Here is a 20,040-nt window from a genome sequence, read left to right as displayed (position 1 = left end):
AAGAATTTTGTCCTTTGTGAAAATTGTTATATATTCTCTTATGATTGGATTAAGGATTTACCTGTGAAACAAACTGACTCAATACATATTTAAATTAGTCAAGTATTTTATTCTCTTTTTAGAAGTATCAATCACAGTGACATTATTTCACCTAAACGTCTTACAACAGAACATCAGCAACACATAGGAAGACCAGTCTTCATTCAGACAAAGACTAAATATATAAGTATTAAGTAGTAAAAAAAAATCAGACTGGACAGTTTCAGTACTTTACAGATGTATAGATTCCCCCACCATATACTGCACGATCACCAGAGGGTAGAGACCTGCACGGGTTCGGGTACCCGCGGGTACCCGACGGGTGACCCGCAAATTTTGCTCAAACGGGTGAGAAATATCCAACTGTGTCGGATACGGGTGCGGGTCGGGTCGGACACGGAGGAAACACGGGTTTAAACACGGGTTTAAAACAATCACGTGCAAACGTAAAAATATATATGCATATTTTTAGGAACACACGTACAAAAATATGCCTGTATTTCAAGTTGATACAATAATTTAAAATCCACATCAGTTTATTTGTGCCCACGCCCTCTCAGGAGTCTGTCTCTATACCTACTTTCACTTTGAAAAAAAAAAACGTCATAACCGCGCGCGCGATCTGCTTGCAGTCGGCGAGATGGATGCTGAAGAGTTGGAGAAAAGAATAGCTAGGACTGGAGATTGTAAAGTTGTCGACAATACGTTATCAAAAATCAAGTCCAATGTGTGGGAGAAATTTGGAGATATCTGAAGAAAACAATATTGTGAAAGGATTTGCTGCATGCATTTTCGTGTTGGATTGCCGCAAATGTGGATTCATCGCCGAGGAAGCACGCAGTAAGCAGTTCTATCGAACAGTATTTTTCACATTTACTGTTAAATATGTGTTGTGTGCAGGCAGGGCGTGTTTGAACCCAAAATTGTCAGATGTAAGCTAGACAAAATTGTTGTAGCCGCGTCTGTTATTAGGCTACTCGAGTTTTGTGGTAACGTTGGCTATGTTCTTCATATACCGGCCGTTTGACAGATTCGGCTGAAGTTGTCCTTGTGTTAATGGTTGTGTAATAACTTCTGTATGACCGGGCAATAAACATTTTTGTAAGTGTGTCTATAATGTGATAGTCTAAACTGATTTTATTTCGGGTGCGGGTCGGGTGTCGGTTCTATTTTAAGCGGGTCGGGTGCGGATTTGAATTAGTGCTGCTGTCGGAAAACGGGTCGGATTCGGTTTTAAGCACTGCGGGTACGGGCGGGTGCGGATTTAAAAAATTGGACCCGTGCAGGACTCTGCCAGAGGGTACTACAGCGTTACAGATTCAGATTCCCCAACCATATACTGCACGATCACCAGAGGGTGCTACAGCGTTACAGATTCAGATTCCCCAACCATATACTGCACGATCACCAGAGGGTGCTACAGCGTTACAGATTCAGTCAGTTTGTGCACTACAAGTCCAGTTGGAATTGAAACAAGATAGAAGACAACAACCAGACGTTTAAAGTATATGTCTGTGCAAATCAGATCAAAATAACAATCTAAACAGATAGGAAAACATTCATTACAAACATGCTCACAAAAACAATGCTACTTAATTATAATGCTGAAAGTAATACCAAGCTACTTAAATCTGGGACTTTGCCCTACAATCGGTATTGATAATTGAGGAATGAGAACACTGACTTAAGGCAATTTCAATGCAAATATACAGTGGTGTCCAAAAGCCTGAGACCACTAGTGAAATTTCCATATTAACAATTTCTTTTTTCATTACCACTTATATGAAAATGAAAGATTTTCTAGGTATGTCCCCCTTTTTGAAAGCATGCACCCAAGCTGGCCTGAACTCTAAAAGTGTGTGCAAAAACTGATATATTACCTGCATAAAACCCAACCGGTTATTCACACAGTGCTTTTAACATCAAAAACAATAGAATAGTGCACAAGCTCCGCATAGTGTGGCCCAGCCTCGCCTGGAAGCACCGTCCTCTCTGGGCAACGAGGGTCCTGCATTAGAGCTGATAGAGACTCACGCTCTTTCCTGTTGTTCTTTTTTTTTAAAAACAAAAAAACAAAAATGTAATGCTTGATTTAAATGAGCCATTGACATCTTATTAGACAAACTAATCATATAACACTTCTGAATACCTTTTGTGATGAGTGACTTTTCCCACTTTTACTAGAAAGAAATAACAGTTGGATAAGACATGTTAATTTATATAGGTCTGTTTCTTTGTACAACAAAAAAGGCATCACTTTTGCAATTTTAATTGACATCATCAGTCTGTACCACTGAGGCATGAACAATCTGTTTATGTCTAGTGAATAGCAGAGTAGCGGTAGATGTGGTTTTCGTCTGCCAGCTTGCACAAGCCACCATGTATCCTGTTTATGAACACTATGCATGTTATTGGTCTAGGTAAGATACCTTGCTTCCTGTTTGCCTCCTCTAATCTCACCTGTATGGTAATATATATATAAAACTAAACTGTACCTAAGGTTGTTAGAAAGCAACTCTACTCACCAGAGGACAAACAAAACGATGATCAAGACGAGGGCGATTGCAGCGGCTGACGTGAAGCAGATGATGATGAATATCACTGTGGAAAATCAGACAGAATTCTGAGCTAATTCACAGCACATCTATATACTACCAATATTGATCATCTAGACTAGGGCTGATATGTGCAAAACTCACTGTGTTCAGTCTCTTCACTGGTTACATCCACACGAATTAAAATATTAGCCGTGAGGTGCTGGTACGAGACCTGGCATAAGTACAGTCCTGCATCCAGTTCAGACACTGGTTTTGTAAAAACTAATGCCATGGAAACAGTGTGTGCTGCTGACCCGTCCTCCCTGGGATAAGAACAATTCAGAGGCATTGCTCAGAGAAAAAAAACAACACTGGTGTGTGTGCAAAAAAAGTCAATTTATTCCCTAGAAACTAATAGATGGAACATAGAGAAGAATTTTGGTTCATTTTACAAATACAAATTCTGCAATCATTTACTCACCCTCATGTCATTTCAAACCTCTTTGACTTTCTTTCGTTCATGGAACAAGCTCCTAACTTTTTTACATTTTCATTTTACTTTGTGATTTTGTTATTATCATTAATTATAATAATAATAAATATTTCTATTTAGCTTTCAGTTTTTAGTAATTTCAGTACTTCACTGATTTCAGTTAGTTGTTAAGGGGACATTTCTAATTTACTTTTTTATTATATTCAGCTTTATATCAATTAGCAAAAACAATTTGTAATACATGTAGTTTTGGTTTTAATTGACAATAACACTCTAGTAGCTTGACAGCATTTGTCTCCATTCACTTTCATTGTATGGAAAAGAGCAGCATGAACATTCTGCTGAATATCTTCTTTTGTGCTTCATAGAAAATCATAAAAGTTTGGGATGAAATGAGGGCGAGTAAGATAATGTAGTAGTGTTCAATAAAAATGACAAACTTAAGGGAGCATTACTCTGTGATAATAGTAAAAGCATGTAATGGTTCAAGCAAAACGAATGCTCTAGAACTTCACAGTCTGATGCAGTGAAACATTATTGTAAAAACTTTAACTAGCCCTTCTCTTCTCTATTTATCCCTCTGGGTGTCTGACATAAAAGAAAAATCAATTTGCCACATTTAGGCTTTAAGAGAGAGTGCTGTGGAACTGCACCTTAGGCTGTGATACTGTCATGAAGTTTTTTCTATTTTTTGATGGGCACTATTATATATAAATATATATGATATATATTATATATGAATTCTTAAGTATGTTGTGCCTTATTTAAACATGCATGACTCAACATACCTGTAACATGTCGTCTTGTATGATGATGCATTGCCGTGGGCTCTGAGAAGTATCTTCTGATTAGGGAGGTTTTCTTGCAATGCTAATCGATGCTCATGCTGGCCATGACTTCTACGTTCAAATGTGGTTTTGTTTACAACCTCAATAGATGAGATAGCTGAGTGGAAAAAAACAACAGATTGCATTCAGCAAATAAAATACATTACTGAATGAACAGCCAGAATTCATGCCAATCACCATTTTTTAAGCTGAGAAACACTTACAGTATTTTGGAACACGAATCGCCAGTCTCTCGTCCCTGCCGAGCTTGTTCTGGATCAGACATGTCAAATACTTTCCCTCATACTGACTGAGTTCAAATGCATAAGTTGAATTGACTTCTACTTTAATTCCGTCGTTCTTGGACTCAGTAGTTGACGGAATTACGGTGTCCTCATCAGGAAGGACCCAGGACATGTTGGGTTTCACCCCTTCGCCGCTATACTCGCACACAGCATGCCAAATATGAGTGTGTCTCTTTTCACCCAAAAACATACGGCTTGTAGACGGACCTAATAGCAAAGAGGTTTTCATTACTTGATGTATCGGCCAGTGTTTCCATTAGCTATATAATCTCAAGGCCAATTCTCATTGCACTGTCCGACACCGACCAACAGCAACAGACACATACGTCAGGTTTTGGTGGATCAGTGTGTTACCCCAGTTGCTATCTGTTGGTGTAGGTCAGTGGTTGTTTTCACCGACTGAACATGTTTAATTGGCATTTGTCTGTAATGGAATGTCTGAGACGTACTGTAATCCGATGATTGTCCGTGTTGGTCGGCGTCTGTCAGTGCAGTGTGAATTGGCCTTTATTCAGCATGGAATGAAAATGTACCCATCTATTTTCTAAATGCATGTTATTAATCTTAAAGTGAACCATTCATCATGCATATATGTAGCGATATATATTTTTTTATTTATTAATGATATTTTTTTATTTAAAAAAGATCAATGCACAGAACTAAGCTCTGTTCTACATTTTTCTTTTTTGTAAATCCGTTTCACTTAGATGTACACCACAATACGAAATACTAGATCTGACTCGACACTTCTGTTACATTGCGACTAAAGGAATAGGGTTTGAGACAGGTTAAGCGCAACTGATTGCATTTGTAGTATGTCGATTACCACAAAAGATTTTTTTTGCCTCGTCCTTCGTATTTTTATTTTTTTTAAATGCAGAAATTGAGATTTCGGTAAGGTGTACACTCAGTGACACTTCGTTTTTTAAGGTTTAAAGATTTCCCCAGTCACTTCCATTGTAAATACACTGTAACCCAGTTTTTTGGAGTCATAATTCATTTTATTGGTTTAATCAACATTATGCCAACTGCTGTTGATTAAGCTTAACTTTTACAAGCATATTTCTTTAAATTCCAGCAATAAGCAGCACAGCATACAGATTGGTACAGTTTCACAGTGATATACAATGACAGTTAGGTCAGTGAATGGTTTGACATTTAGTTTATTAATATGTAATCAAATTAATATATTTTGGCTCAAGAGGGGTTTTGGGGTTAATGTAATAATAAAACTTACCTAAGCGTGGGAGGTCAATAGTCTTGTTCTCTGGTTTCTCTAACCCTTGAGGCTCAACCGCACAGGTCACGCTGCATCCGGAATGTGAGTAAATAGGAATACGTGCCGCACTCTTGGCGGCAACCATATGACTCTGCTGAAAGTCAGGCTGACTCATTACGAACTCACTAGAGCCACTGTCATTGCCATGGCAGTCTACGGCCCAGGTGATGGCTGCTGCTGGAGTCTGGCTCTGCACTGAACACACCAGCCATGTGTATGCAACGCCACTGTCCCATTTAATACTAGACTGCAAGGTTATATTTGGTGGTGCTGCAAAAAAGACAAAATGTCAGAATGTTTGATAGATATCTGTTATAAAACCGAGTCTATCTATTTATCTATCCATCCATAAAAACATTAGACAATTTGTTTTCAGTGGTTTGTGTATGACAAACTTTGCTTTTCTAGTTAAAAATTACAGTTGAGTCTTTGAATTTCAATTACAATTCAATTTGAATCTCAATTCTACATCCTGTTTGCTACAACTATTCAAATTCAGGAATCGAATTTAAAAGGCATTCCCATTTAGGTTCAGAATGGTGCACAACCCTGCTACATGTTTAAACATCTAGAACTAATTTAGAGAATAAAGAGGCATTGTTCATGAATGACTGTAGCCACCACTGTCTTACCACACATAGGAAGAGCAATCTGCCGCCTCTCTTTTTCCATGAAAGCAGGATGGTCGACTACACACTCAGCTACATATTCGCGTGCCATGCAGCTGGGCACAGTCAAGACACTTTTGACAGAATAAGATCCATTATAGGATGTGACATTAGACTGAATTGTACTATTCATCTCTTGTGAAATGATCCAGGACACATTTGCAGTGGGAACAGCATTGAAGGCCAAACACTCAATGTGAATGTACTCTGAATTCTCAACTAAATTCACAGTGATGTTTGGGGGAAATGTCACTGAAAACAAAAACATATTTAAAATGTAAATAGAGTGTGGAATGTGAATACAGTTTTATGATAAAATATTATGATAGCAAATACAATACCTGGCAAAATAACTTTTGGATTCACTTCAATTGTGAATTGCAAGGAACCTTGATGCCTACGGTAAGAGGCCTGGCAGAGATACTGTCCAGCAAGGTGCAGCTCTACAGGACCTCTGATAAAGATATCGCTGCCAACCACATCCACATCCTCAGGCAGTGGTTGGCCTTCCCTTGATTAAATGAAACAAAAGTGCAGAGCAAGCATTTCACAACTTGTCTCAGTGTCTTTATGCTGTAGCAAATATGCTAGAATCCAATATTTTAATGTGGAGGAAATTGTCTATAACTATCATTGTGTTGCATCAGTATATTATTAATAACTCTTACCTGGAACAGTTCATTTTAAAACTTGGTACATTGCCCACAACAGCCATGCTTATTGTAATGCCCACATCCCCCACCTCAAACGCCAGTGAAGTCTGATTCTCACTGTTAATGGGATCATTAACGTCCTTCAGCTGAAGCGAGGAAAGATCTAGAGGGAACAAAGTTTTTACAAGTGAGAGACCGCTTCAAACATGCTACATATGTGTATCTATTCAGTTTAAATAGTGCTGGTATACTCACAGTAAATTGGCAAAGTGATTGTCCTTGTGTTTATGAAAGGGAGAAACATGTAGCCAAAAACACAAGAGATAGTTTCTCCTTCATAAGGATCTGATGGGAACCGGTAAGAACTGATAACAGAATCTGGTTTGGAGTCATTTTTCAGTAAAGGTGGTGTGCTTTTGAATTCAGGCAGTCTCCATGTGATATTTGGATGTGGCCTCCCCCCTGTTGCCATGCAGATGACCTCTTGAAAGTCTTCTCCTTCTTCTTGGACCAGGACGGTCTCCATGCTCATAATTGGAGAAACTGATAAAAAGAAGAAAAGTGCCAATATGAACAGTGGAAGTTCATGAAAAATCCTCTAAGAGACTATCCTATTTAGAAAACTGAGAAGTGTATCTGTTAGTATTATCTTAAGGTTAAACAAGCTGACATTTGAGTTTAACTGAGTTTTATCAGCTGTTCCTTCTGTTTACCAAGCTGTTGGAGATGCTAACTATAGCTCCAACAAGGACAATTGGTTTAGATGTCATGTTTTAAGAAATAACAAAGGGTGAATTCACTAAAAAGTAGCGGCACTTTTGCGTGCAGCATTTCAGTGCAAAACCCTATTCACTAAACACATGCAATCTGAGCATATATCAAAATGCATGACACTTTCTACATTTAAAAAGCAGTTTCATGTGACTTGATCCCAGGGAATTGCTTGCTAAAAACACGCTAAAAACCCCAACTCTGAGAACAGTTTTGGCTGAGTCCACCACTATTCTATTTTGTAGAATATAAGTTAAGTTTTTGCATTCTATAAGAAACACCTCTATGCTGTAGCTTCAGAGTATGTGACTTTTGTGGTCAGACAGCTGTTGCAAATACCGCAGGAAACACATGCAACACTGGCGCAAAGTGCAGACAGTATACCAACTTGATTTCTCAGTTCTACCTTTCAGGTTTCATAAAAAAAACTCAGCCAATGCACAAGAACAAAAAAGTAATTTATGTTGTCTGACACTCTCTGGCTTTTCCTAACAGCGATATCTCTTTTGATTACCTGTACCTATCAAAACTGAACTTACCAAATGTGTCCACCTCAATGCTGACTCTCTCAGGTTCAGTAAAAGCTGAATGATTGACCACACAGGTAACAGTGCTCTCATTATTCATAATTAAGGGGAAGCGCAGTACACTGATTGAACTGGTTGTGCCATTGGGATGAACTGTATTAGTCATGTTCACAGAGAAGATGTCATCTCTTGGAAGGGCACCAGAGATCTCCCATCTAATCACAGCCTTAGGCTTGGCACTGAAGGCAGAGCAAGTGACAGCATGGTAGAGGGTCCTGTTCACAACTTCCTTCTTCACAGTTATGTCAATATCAGGCCGAGCTTAGAGACAAAACAGAGATACTGATGAGTTTTGCATGTATGTGACCTCAAAATTAAATGACTAGATCAGCCAAAAAACTTAAAATGTCTTAATTTACTCACCCTTCATGTCATACATAATTTTTTTTTGGAAAAAAGCTTAAATTACAATGAAAGTGAAGGGGGACTTGGGCTGTCAAGCTCCAAAACTGACATAAAACACCATAAATGTAAACCATTTGACTTGTGCCTTGCAGGAACCAATTGTTCCAAAGCTGACATAAAGTGACATATTAACAGCTCACTGTTATTGCTTTCATTGTTTGGAAAAGAGGGCCCACACAATTTAGCAAAATACATTTTTGTGTGTGTGTTCCACAGAGGAAGAAAAGTAGGTTCAGTACAACATGAGAGTGACTAAATGATTTGAATTTCATTTTTGGTGAACTATTCAGAAATCCGTGGCTAATTCAGTCTTCACACTTTAATCTTTATTCATACTCACCAATTACTCTGAAAAACATGGTGTCCTTTGTTTCTTCCTCTTCAGAGTTAAAGGTGCATGCATATTCTCCCTCTAGGTCGAAACTTGTCACGTTTACCTTTACGGTAAGGTTTGTAAGAAATGCCGGCATATCAAAGTTTTCTCTTTTGAAAGGCTTATTTGGCTGACTGTAGCCTGCCATTTTCTTTGACTTCTTTGAAGAATCCAGCCGGTTCCAGGAGGAGTACATGATATCACTTTGTCCAGTGTACAGACAATGCAGGTAGACCTCCTCTCCCAAAATCCCGGTCACAGTTTGGTTGAGAACCAAGTCTCTGGCCTCTGAATCTATATATGTATATAAAAAAGGATGGGGATGAATATTACTCAAAGATTTAATGACATAGTCCATTACAGTAATCATTATGGTAACAACTAATTTTATTTGTTATTTACGTTCAACGTGTCCCCTGCTAAACCCACATATATCAAGCACAGTCAGGGGAAGTGTCAGCACTTGGCACTCTTAATAAACTTTGACAGATTTCTTCATTCATGATAGGGCGGCCAACAAAAGGATTTCTTGACATGTCCATTTAACACTCCCTAACATTTTGTGAAATTAATCCTGAAGGGCATATTATGTAACCCAGAGTAAATTAAGAAACAACATTCTCAAAAGGATAGTTCACCCAGACAAAAAAGAAGTAAGTTCTGTCATTATTTATTCACCCTCATGTGGTTTCAAACCTGAATGACCATTTTCATTGTGGAAGGCAAAAGAAGACATTTTAAAGAATGTCCTAGCTGCGCTTTTCCATATATTGAAAGTTAATGGGGATTTGGCCTGTCAAGCTCCAAAATAACAAAAAGCACCATAAAAAGAATAGAAAAGTAGTTTTGTGTGATATATACAGAAAGTCTTCTTAAGTTATACTGAACTTTAGGTCAGGTCGACTACTTTTTGTGGTGCTTTTGCATTCAATCTCCATTCATTGTGATGGAAAAGAGCAGCCAGCACATTATTCAAATATCTCCTTTTGTGTTCCAATGAAGAAAGTCAGTCATACAGAATTGTAAAATGACATGAGGGTAAATAAATGACAGAATTTTAATTCTAGGTGAACTATAAGGACCATTCACAATTTCGCACTGCTTTTTTAGCAGAAAAGCTCAAATTATCTTAAAAATGCAATGTATCAGCAACACTGCTTACAATGTTTAAAGGCCCTGATAAAAAAAAGAAGTGACATCAGCTGCAGCATGCATAGAGTCTGGGATGGAAATTGAGTGGCTTTGCACGAGAGGAAGCAGATGTTTTTGGTTTTTCAATCATGTGACACAAGTTTCCAACACAGGTCTTTCACACACATGTTGCGTGCTGCTGTAAACCGCACACATACCACTGTACCTGATTCATCGTCATTTAACTGATTGCATGCAAAAACAATTCTGTGTTCAAAATCACAGCTGCTAAATGCGTCATCACTACACTGATTTGATACAAATCTTGACACCATCAACACAAAGAAAAGAAACAAACTGCAAAACACAATTGCAATAGACTATTTTATTTTTATTCACTTTATTTTCTGAAAAAAGATGAATCTTGCCTTGCTACTGTACATACTGAACAATTTAAACCACATTTTCCTTCTTTTTTTATTTTTTTTTAAATGTAATCTTTTCTTGGGATCTAATTTCATCAGTAGCCTACTTCTAAATAAATACAAGACATAATTTATTGTTTCCACGCACCATTGGTTTCAGAATGAAAGGGACATGTGGTTAAATGTTTCTTCTCGAAAGGACAGTGGAAATGCCTAAAGCAGAATTTGTGAAAGAATCTACATTCATTGCATGCAGCTCTTTTCAATTAGCAATAGATACTATTATTATTATAAGCATCACTAACTCAAAATTTTGCTGCAATAACAGCCAAAGCTCAAAATAACAATAGCATCAAATAAAATAGCATGTTAATTTAAAGTTAATTAAAAAGTTAATTTAAATAATATTTTTGGTGCACAATTGCAGATAATTGTCATTCCCTCCCTTTTTCTCTGGAAATGTCTTCTCAGTGTGAACAAACTGACACAGATTCAAATGAAATGTACAGGTTGTGTTGACATGTTTTACCAAATACTTCTAATTTACATTATTCCATCCAAAAGCTGTATGTTCTTCTATATAGCCTACCATATAATATGCAAGCTCTTCAAAGGGGCCAGAAAATACAACAGCATCATCTGATACAAGCTGCTCAAATTAAGCCAAAAATGATTAAACCTGAGAGGATATGAACCTACCTTGCAATTCCATGCTGTGAGCAAGATTCAGAACCATTCCTAAAATAAAAAATATTGGCAGGCCCATGTTGAAGTCATTAAAGAAGGCAACTGGAGCAAAAAAACACTTGAATGTATGTGCCAGGGTGTGTGTGTGTGGTTGAATCTCTTAGGCTGTGGGGCAGAAGAGGTCATAGTCAGCTGCCAATGGTGTGTGTGTGTGTGTGTCTGTGTTCCTCACCCCAAACCCCAAAATACTCGTGCTTTGAATAACCCACAAACTACTTGTCTCCACTATATTTTTAAATCATTACTTCAAAATGAATCTCATGCCCATTTATTATGGACATAGATTTGATATTTTTTTCCTGTATGTTCTGGTGTGACAACAGGTTATGATCTTACAGTAATGAAATTATAATTACTATATTTACTATATTATAATTATAATAATGTTAATGAGTTTTATGTGTTTAAAATGTTTAAAAAGATAAAACCACACATTTAAAAAGATATACCACAAAAGTTTCCATTTACATTTTACTGCAAACCATTCAGACCAAAGTCATATTTAGAGACACTGGATTGGTCCCATTAAAATTAATTGCGTGTAAAAAAAAAAAGAAAAAGAAAAAAAGACACAGATTAAAATGACATTAAATTACTAGATTAATAGACTACATTTTTCTTTATAGTTATAGTAAGTAATTCTCATAGCGGAGAAGCAGTCAAGACAAGTCAAGCTTTCCAACCCTGTCACTAAAAGTAACTGTCAATTTGTCAGTTATCATTCTTAGTCATACATCCACTTTCAGTAAGTCCCATCTGAAAAGTGAGTTGTAGAAAATAGAGGTCACCGTTTAAGAAACAAACACAAAATCTGTTGACTCATCATACTGAGGTTTCAACGACATTTTTACTCATTCACTGAACAATGAGAAAGAAGTTTCAGTACACGGCAGACAGCGCTTGAGGTTTCTCAGTTTCCCACTTCATATAGTGGGTGTCAGGAGCGTTTGCCGTCTGTTTTGCTGAGATGTTACTCAGTTACTTGCTGAGTATCACTGTGCACAAAAACAGTCTCAGATGAGCACAGAAAGATTTACACATTCACTCATAGACATATTTTCTCACACGTTACACCACAGAGTGACGGTTATCAAGGTAAACAGGAAGACTATGAGCCAAAGGACAACCTCAGTACAGGGTTCCTGTCAGTCACTGTTAAAATCTCCTTTAAAGGCAGTCAGTGGAGCTTGTACAAAATAGGCTCTCAGTTTTTTCCACGTATAGGCCTATATTTTCTGGTGTTTTTCCTTTTTTCAGTTCATGATAACTTAATTTATGTTTAAATTGTCCTTAGATTGGTGTATAATGACACTGTCTCATTATCACACCAGTTTGGAGGGACTGTAATACTTGCAATAGCTATGTGGCTTTTGGGGATAAACTTTGATAAGGTGTCTGCTAGTACTGCTAATGCTGTGATGCACTTTGACAAAATGCAAATGAAAAGCTCATAACAACACTGTAAACATTTTTTTTTTTGGGGGGGGGGAGATTATGAATAACCTTTTACATTTATCAAGACTAAATGTGTACATTTACAGTAAAATGGTGTGTAAAAATTGTGATTCAATTTAAAATATTTAGAGAAAACAGTAAAATCACACACTGCGACAGTCCTGGTGTGGCACGTTTGATTATATTTCATATTTATTTGATGCATTTTTATTTATATCAGTAATGTACATTATGTCACAAAATCTACTGTACGAGTTGTACGAACCCAAGTGCAGTTTGTTAAATGCAAAAAAAAAAAAAAAAACCGCCTATACCTTGGCTTGAGAAACATGAGACTACAGCACCAGGTTGACACAAGTTACCAATACAGGACAAGGCAACATGGCAATGAGGGCTTAAATACATGGGGAAACACTTGACAACAACAAAAACCAATGACAAAGTAGAACTAATCAAACAAGAACCAATGAAAAGACAGAACTGATATCAATGTAACAAGACCAATGTAACCAACAATGTAACCAACGAGGAAGAAGGCTGCACCCAAAATCACATACTCACTTGAGTAGGTACTTATTTTGAATAAGTACTTTGTGAGTGCTAAAAAAAGTAAGTTCTATAGTATGAATCAAGATTGTGTGAAGTAGGAAAGTAATCCAGATATACCACATTCACCATGTTGTCATTATCATGTGGTCTACCTGCATTCACAAATCCTCTGCCGTGGCCTTGTGGGATAGGAAAGTGTCCATTATATGCACACTTCAGAATCTTGCTGGTAATCCGGGTACTTTTTGACAACTCTTTTATGAGTACTGTAAATTTGGACATACTTATTTTGTCACATACTGTTTTCTGGCTACTATATAGGGAAGTATGAGAAGTGTAAATTTGGACATACTTATTTTGTCACATACTGTTTTCTGGCTAGGGAAGTATGAGAAGTGTAAATTTGGACATACTTATTTTGTCACATACTGTTTTCTGGCTAGGGAAGTATGAGAAGTGTCAATTTGGACATACTTATTTTGTCACATACTCTTTTCTGGCTACTATATAGGGAAGTATGAGAAGAAGGAGAAGAAGAAGAAGAAGAAGAAGAAGAAGAAGAAGAAGAAGAAGAAGAAGAGGGGAACAGGGAATCACATGACAAAAACAGAAAACATGACTATCCCTGCATCTCAATGTCCATACTATCCATCCTAAACAGTATGTGAGATTGAAATAAGTATGTCCCAAAGCATAGTAGTATGTTGAAAAGACTATGCCTGAAGTCCCAGGATGGTCTACTATTTCCGGTGGATTTTCGAAGTGTGGATCACTCTAAAGGCTAATATTACCCACAACCCATTGCGCTTTGGGGGAGGAACTACAAACACGAGTAGAAAGTGTTAAAAAACTACAAAACATGGCGCGACCGACAGTGAGAGGTTTAGATAAAGGTTTGAGTGACTTATCAAAGTTTAACCTGACAGAAAATGATTTATTTAATGTTATCTGTGCTATATTTCATCTGCAATAACAATGTGGACCTTCATAAAGATCCGTTCGGCCATTAAATTTTAAATGCATCATTATGCATTAATATGAGGAGAGTTCTCTGCATGAAAGACCCGCGACTGCAGATCAAAGTGCTACTGCATTTCTCTCTGATACGGTAAGAAATTAAATTAAATGAAATGTGGAGGATTTTATCTTTGACAAGATGATTGACAGGCCAGTTTACTGTGACGGGATGCGACAGAGAGCAACCGTTAAAGATGCAAGTGAATGACGCGATAGTACGTTCCAAAGACTGTCTACTCTTCTGCTACACACTCAAAAGTATAGAAGAGTACATACTTTTAGGGCGTAGTATAAGTAGGCGAATTGAGACGCAGCATCGGACAAATTTCTAAATAAAAGTCAAGAACACATGAACTGGAAACATGAAACAAGAACAAACGTAGTTGGGTAACACCATGCACTGACTACATGTTTATTAGCCATTGTTAATGAAGAGGCCAAAAGCTTTAATCCACAATGTGGCCTTCAAGTTGACCACCTCAATTTTTATGTTGGCTATTAGTCGGAAATGGTAGTGGGGACATTAAACGTGTACTTAGAATTTTAAAGGAGGAATCATGTTTACATAGAAAGTACTGGTGACAACGGTAACAGATGGCAGAAGATTTGGTGTCCACACTTCTGAGAGGACGCCAAACTTTCGCCCACTATGCCTGGCAAGCCGTTCACTCCTGTGTAAAACTAGCAAACTAGGAAGCTTTCATCATGCCAACAAGCTCTGATGTCCCAACATTGGGGAGTCCACATTTTCTCCAGCCAAGGGAGGATGTCAGCAGAACAAGCTCAAGGGACATTTGACTAAGCCCTGCACTTTTCTGTGTCCTCTCGATGCCCGATGGATAAAATCAAAGTCAAAGTTTCAGTCAAAATTGATTTATATAGCACCATTTATACAGCGACAGCTGACCAATTTGCTTTACATTACATCATAAAAAAATGATTAAAAAAATTAAAAAGCCAATCTTATTACAGAAGTAAAATGGGTTGCAATTTCATGCTGTTTAATAACAAAAAAAGAAAACATTCATACATCTACGCTGTAAAAAGAAGTGGTTTTTGATGAAAGTCCAGTATTGCATGAGTAGATGGAGACCAGAATGCTATTAATTAAGTGGAAAGTAATTATAATTACATCTCCTTTCATGCAAGCATTCCTTATTATTTCTTCAAGCTGACACAACAGAAAATCCACACGCAACCTGTGAATGAGAGCATAAAGTGCTGCGTGTAGAGGCAGGGCATTGGAGAGGATAATCAATACATTTCTTGAAGTCGAATCATACATAAATGCTCACTTAAGTGTGCTATATTTTGTCCCCTGGGGAATGTACTTTAAACATAGTCAGCACTCCACCTGACCGCCCAACCAGATATCATGTATTTTTATGAGGCCATTAAAACGTTTATATATATAAATATATATATATATATATATATATATATATATATATATATATATATATTGTTTTCAGCAATAGATTTCCAAAATGTGTCTTTAATGATAGGCACTTAATCAAACTAGTGAAACTTTAAGAAGGAAATTTGAAGTCATATAATACAAGTCATCAGTCATGCAGAGTGCCAAGCACAACCTACAGTATGACTGCCATCTAAGGGTAAAAACTCAAACTGACACAGATGTCCATTAGGAACACTCCAAAAACAGCATTAGATTAACTTTTGGAGGAAGGTACAAATACATTTATTAATTTAGCAGTTGTAACCGTATTAACCGCATACATTAGGTGTAATCAGCAGTGTGGCCAGAATAAAAAAGCACATTAATGCTTTCTATCTCATACCCTCATATTCTAAAAATAAATAAATGCATGAATAAACCAACATAAAATCTCCCTAAAACAGTTCTTCCCATGGGTGCGTCTCTGTGCTGATCTAATAGTTTTAAAGTGGTGCTCATCTAAATGGTCTGTCACACTTGCTGTTGCAACTGTCTGTTCATTAACATTATTGATCTGGCTCTAATGACCTTACAGTCAGCCTTTACTGTCAGCGTCCTTGTGTATGCTGTAATGTTTTAAATGCATTTATATTGGTTCCACAACTAGTTCCACTATCAGGCTTGTGATAGTGTCAGACGGCTAGGCCTAAACGATGACCTTGCACTGATGTTATCACATATCAAATGTTTAGAAAGAGTGGACGCAAGGTAGAAGTGTTGTCTGCTTCTGTAGCTTCCAGCCCACATACTCCCTACTCAACCTTTAATGTGATACAACAGAGACAAAAGATTCTATTTACTCTCTGTTTGCTTGTGCTGACTGTAGAAATACATGTGGCCAGGAGGATCAGTCAGAAGCACCTTGCCGTTGATGTTTATAAACCACAGCTGTAGTAAATCGTTGCCGATGGCAAGATCAATTTGCCTAATAGGCCGATGTTAATTGGAAGTAATTAGTCGTGCTATTAATGCTCAAGGTAGTTTCAGCTCAAGACGTAAACAACCATGCACCCTTTTTCAGAAAATGAACCTGAAACATGAATAAGAAAATACAATTTTTTTAATAAGATTTTTTTTTTATCAATAAATAATAGTCCACAACATAGTGCTTTGAACAGCATAGCGAAAAACAAAACAAAACCCCCCCGAATTTTAAATTATTTAAATACACTTAAAGTTACAAATATTTATAATAAATAAAATAAAATAAACATAAACAAGCAAATAAATAAATAAAATGTGTATATATATATATATACACATACACACATACATATATATATATATATATATAGACATACATATACATACACATACATACATATATACATATACATATGTACATACATACATATATACATATACATATACATATATATATATATACATATACATATATATATACATATACATATATATACATATATACATATATATATATATATATATATATATATATATATATATATATGTATATATAAATATTTATATATACAGTGAGGAAAATAAGTATTTGAACACCCTGCTATTTTGCAAGTTCTCCCACTTAGAAATCATGGAGGGGTCTGAAATTGTCATCGTAGGTGCATGTCCACTGTGAGAGACATAATCTAAAAAAAAAAAATCCAGAAATCACAATATATGATTTTTTAACTATTTATTTGTATGATACAGCTGCAAATAAGTATTTGAACACCTGTCTATCAGCTAGAATTCTGACCCTCAAAGACCTGTTAGTCTGCCTTTAAAATGTCCACCTCCACTCCATTTATTATCCTAAATTAGATGCACCTGTTTGAGGTCGTTAGCTGCATAAAGACACCTGTCCACCCCATACAATCAGTAAGAATCCAACTACTAACATGGCCAAGACCAAAGCGCTGTCCAAAGACACAAAATTGTACACCTCCACAAGGCTGGAAAGGGCTACGGGGAAATTGCCAAGCAGCTTGGTGAAAAAAGGTCCACTGTTGGAGCAATCATTAGAAAATGGAAGAAGCTAAACATGACTGTCAATCTCCCTCGGACTGGGGCTCCATGCAAGATCTCACCTCGTGGGGTCTCAATGATCCTAAGAAAGGTGAGAAATCAGCCCAGAACTACACGGGAGGAGCTGGTCAATGACCTGAAAAGAGCTGGGACCACCGTTTCCAAGGTTACTGTTGGTAATACACTAAGACGTCATGGTTTGAAATCATGCATGGCACGGAAGGTTCCCCTGCTTAAACCAGCACATGTCAAGGCCCGTCTTAAGTTTGCCAATGACCATTTGGATGATCCAGAGGAGGCATGGGAGAAAGTCATGTGGTCAGATGAGACCAAAATAGAACTTTTTGGTCATAATTCCACTAAACGTGTTTGGAGGAAGAAGAATGATGAGTACCATCCCAAGAACACCATCCCTACTGTGAAGCATGGGGGTGGTAGCATCATGCTTTGGGGGTGTTTTTCTGCACATGGGACAGGGCGACTGCACTGTATTAAGCAGAGGATGACCGGGGCCATGTATTGAGAGATTTTGGGGAACAACCTCAGTTAGAGCATTGAAGATGGGTCGAGGCTGGGTCTTCCAACATGACAATGACCCGAAGCACACAGCCAGGATAACCAAGGAGTGGCTCTGTAAGAAGCATATCAAGGTTCTGGCGTGGCCCAACCAGTCTCCAGACCTAAACCCAATAGAGAATCTTTGGAGGGAGCTCAAACTCCGTGTTTCTCAGCGACAGCCCAGAAACCTGACTGATCTAGAGAAGATCTGTGTGGAGGAGTGGGCCAAAATCCCTCCTGCAGTGTGTGCAAACCTGGTGAAAAACTACAGGAAACGTTTGACCTCTGTAATTGCAAACAAAGGCTACTGTACCAAATATTAACATTGATTTTTTCAGGTGTTCAAATACTTATTTGCAGCTGTATCATACAAATAAATGGTTAAAAAATCATACATTGTGATTTCTGGATATTTTTTTTTTGATTATGTCTCTCACAGTGGACATGCACCTACGATGACAATTTCAGACCCCTCCATGATTTCTAAGTGGGAGAACTTGCAAAATAGCAGGGTGTTCAAATACTTATTTTCCTCACTGTATATATATATAGGCCATCATTTAAATACATTTAAAGTTACAAATATTTAGAATAAAATAATAAATAAAATGTGTCAATATTTTCTCACACACACACACACACACACACACACACACACACACACACACACACACACACAAATACTGTATATGAAACATACAAACAATACATATATTTTATATAATATAAAATGTATATATAATAAAATAACATTTACTTTAAAAATAATTTTCTACATTGTTTAAATACATTTAAGGTTCAGTGAAAATATTTAGATGTTTATATTATAAATATTATTATATAGAAAGAAAGAAAGAAAGAAAGAAAGAAAGAAAGAAAGAAAGAAAGAGTTGATTAATATTCTGATACAGCATCTTGGGTGGTTAAACATACTAAATATTGCAGCTTTTTTGTCACAGCAGTAGCTGAAGTTCATGGGCAGTAAATCACATAATTTATATTCATTTAGTTTTGTACTACAGGCCTTCTGAATGACCTTCCTGGTTTGCAATTCAGGCAAAAGCCAGCCATAATTCAGTCAAAACACCTCTATACAGAACACTCCCAGAAATTTAATTATTTAAAGCAAATGCCATGCATCAGTGGGGCTGATATGCCCAGTGAATACATTTCTCTCCACAAGGGCATTCTGTCTAAACAGACAAATTGGTTGTTGTTTGTTTAATCATTCCTGAATAAAGACACATATGATTTTATAAGATCCATGTGGTTAATCTACGAGATAAAAAGGGCTAAAAGTAGGCCTACTTAAGATTTTGAGACTTTTTTGATACTTTGCAGCACTTCTTTATAGCGATGGAAAATCCTTGAATACAGATATTTTGTAACGGCAGCTTCCAACAAATCATGCAAAACCACCAAAACTGAAAACCGGCCACAGTGGAAAATTTTGCCACCTCTATTAACTTAAATATTCACTTCTTCTACCAAAAACAAGAAACCAAAATGACTCTATAAACTTTTACCAGATAATAGAACTTTAATACCCACACACAGATCTCTAACACCAACATTATGAGTGCCAAATAAATGAAACAGATCTTTAATTTGACCTGTAGCTGAAGCCCAACCATCAGCATAGTTAGAAATTAAAACATGTGAGATTTACCTCTTAGGTAGTTAGTGACTCACTTGTCCAACAGCTAAACCTAAAGGAACAAGGCGCCATTATTCTACATTTTAGAGTCTGACATTTCGCTACTAATAGTTTTC

At 37.0% G+C, this 20,040-nt stretch overlaps 2 protein-coding genes across 2 annotated transcripts in view; both read right to left on the bottom strand.

Annotated features, from left to right (window-relative positions):
• Nucleotides 1-20,040, bottom strand: part of mrm3a (mitochondrial rRNA methyltransferase 3a) — a 526,058-nt gene that overhangs the window by 420,477 nt on the left and 85,541 nt on the right. The gene's annotated exons all lie outside the window — the stretch shown is intronic.
• LOC311297449 (uncharacterized protein) lies at nucleotides 95-11,296 on the bottom strand. Its single transcript, XM_084419713.1, has 14 exons — nucleotides 11,193-11,296; nucleotides 8,905-9,231; nucleotides 8,112-8,420; nucleotides 7,057-7,344; nucleotides 6,817-6,964; nucleotides 6,490-6,659; nucleotides 6,113-6,400; nucleotides 5,439-5,750; nucleotides 4,121-4,408; nucleotides 3,858-4,014; nucleotides 2,739-2,899; nucleotides 2,565-2,640; nucleotides 2,189-2,219; nucleotides 95-2,089 (listed from the first exon to the last, which is right to left on the bottom strand). Exons 1-14 carry the CDS (start codon nucleotides 11,257-11,259, stop codon nucleotides 1,943-1,945), a joined length of 2,769 nt encoding a protein of 922 aa, XP_084275839.1. The 5' UTR covers nucleotides 11,260-11,296; the 3' UTR covers nucleotides 95-1,942.

Source organism: Rutilus rutilus (assembly GCF_951802725.1).
Source record: "Rutilus rutilus genome assembly, chromosome: 9".
Classification (NCBI taxonomy): domain Eukaryota; kingdom Metazoa; phylum Chordata; class Actinopteri; order Cypriniformes; family Leuciscidae; genus Rutilus; species Rutilus rutilus.
This window is presented reverse-complemented; position numbering and strand designations above follow the sequence as displayed.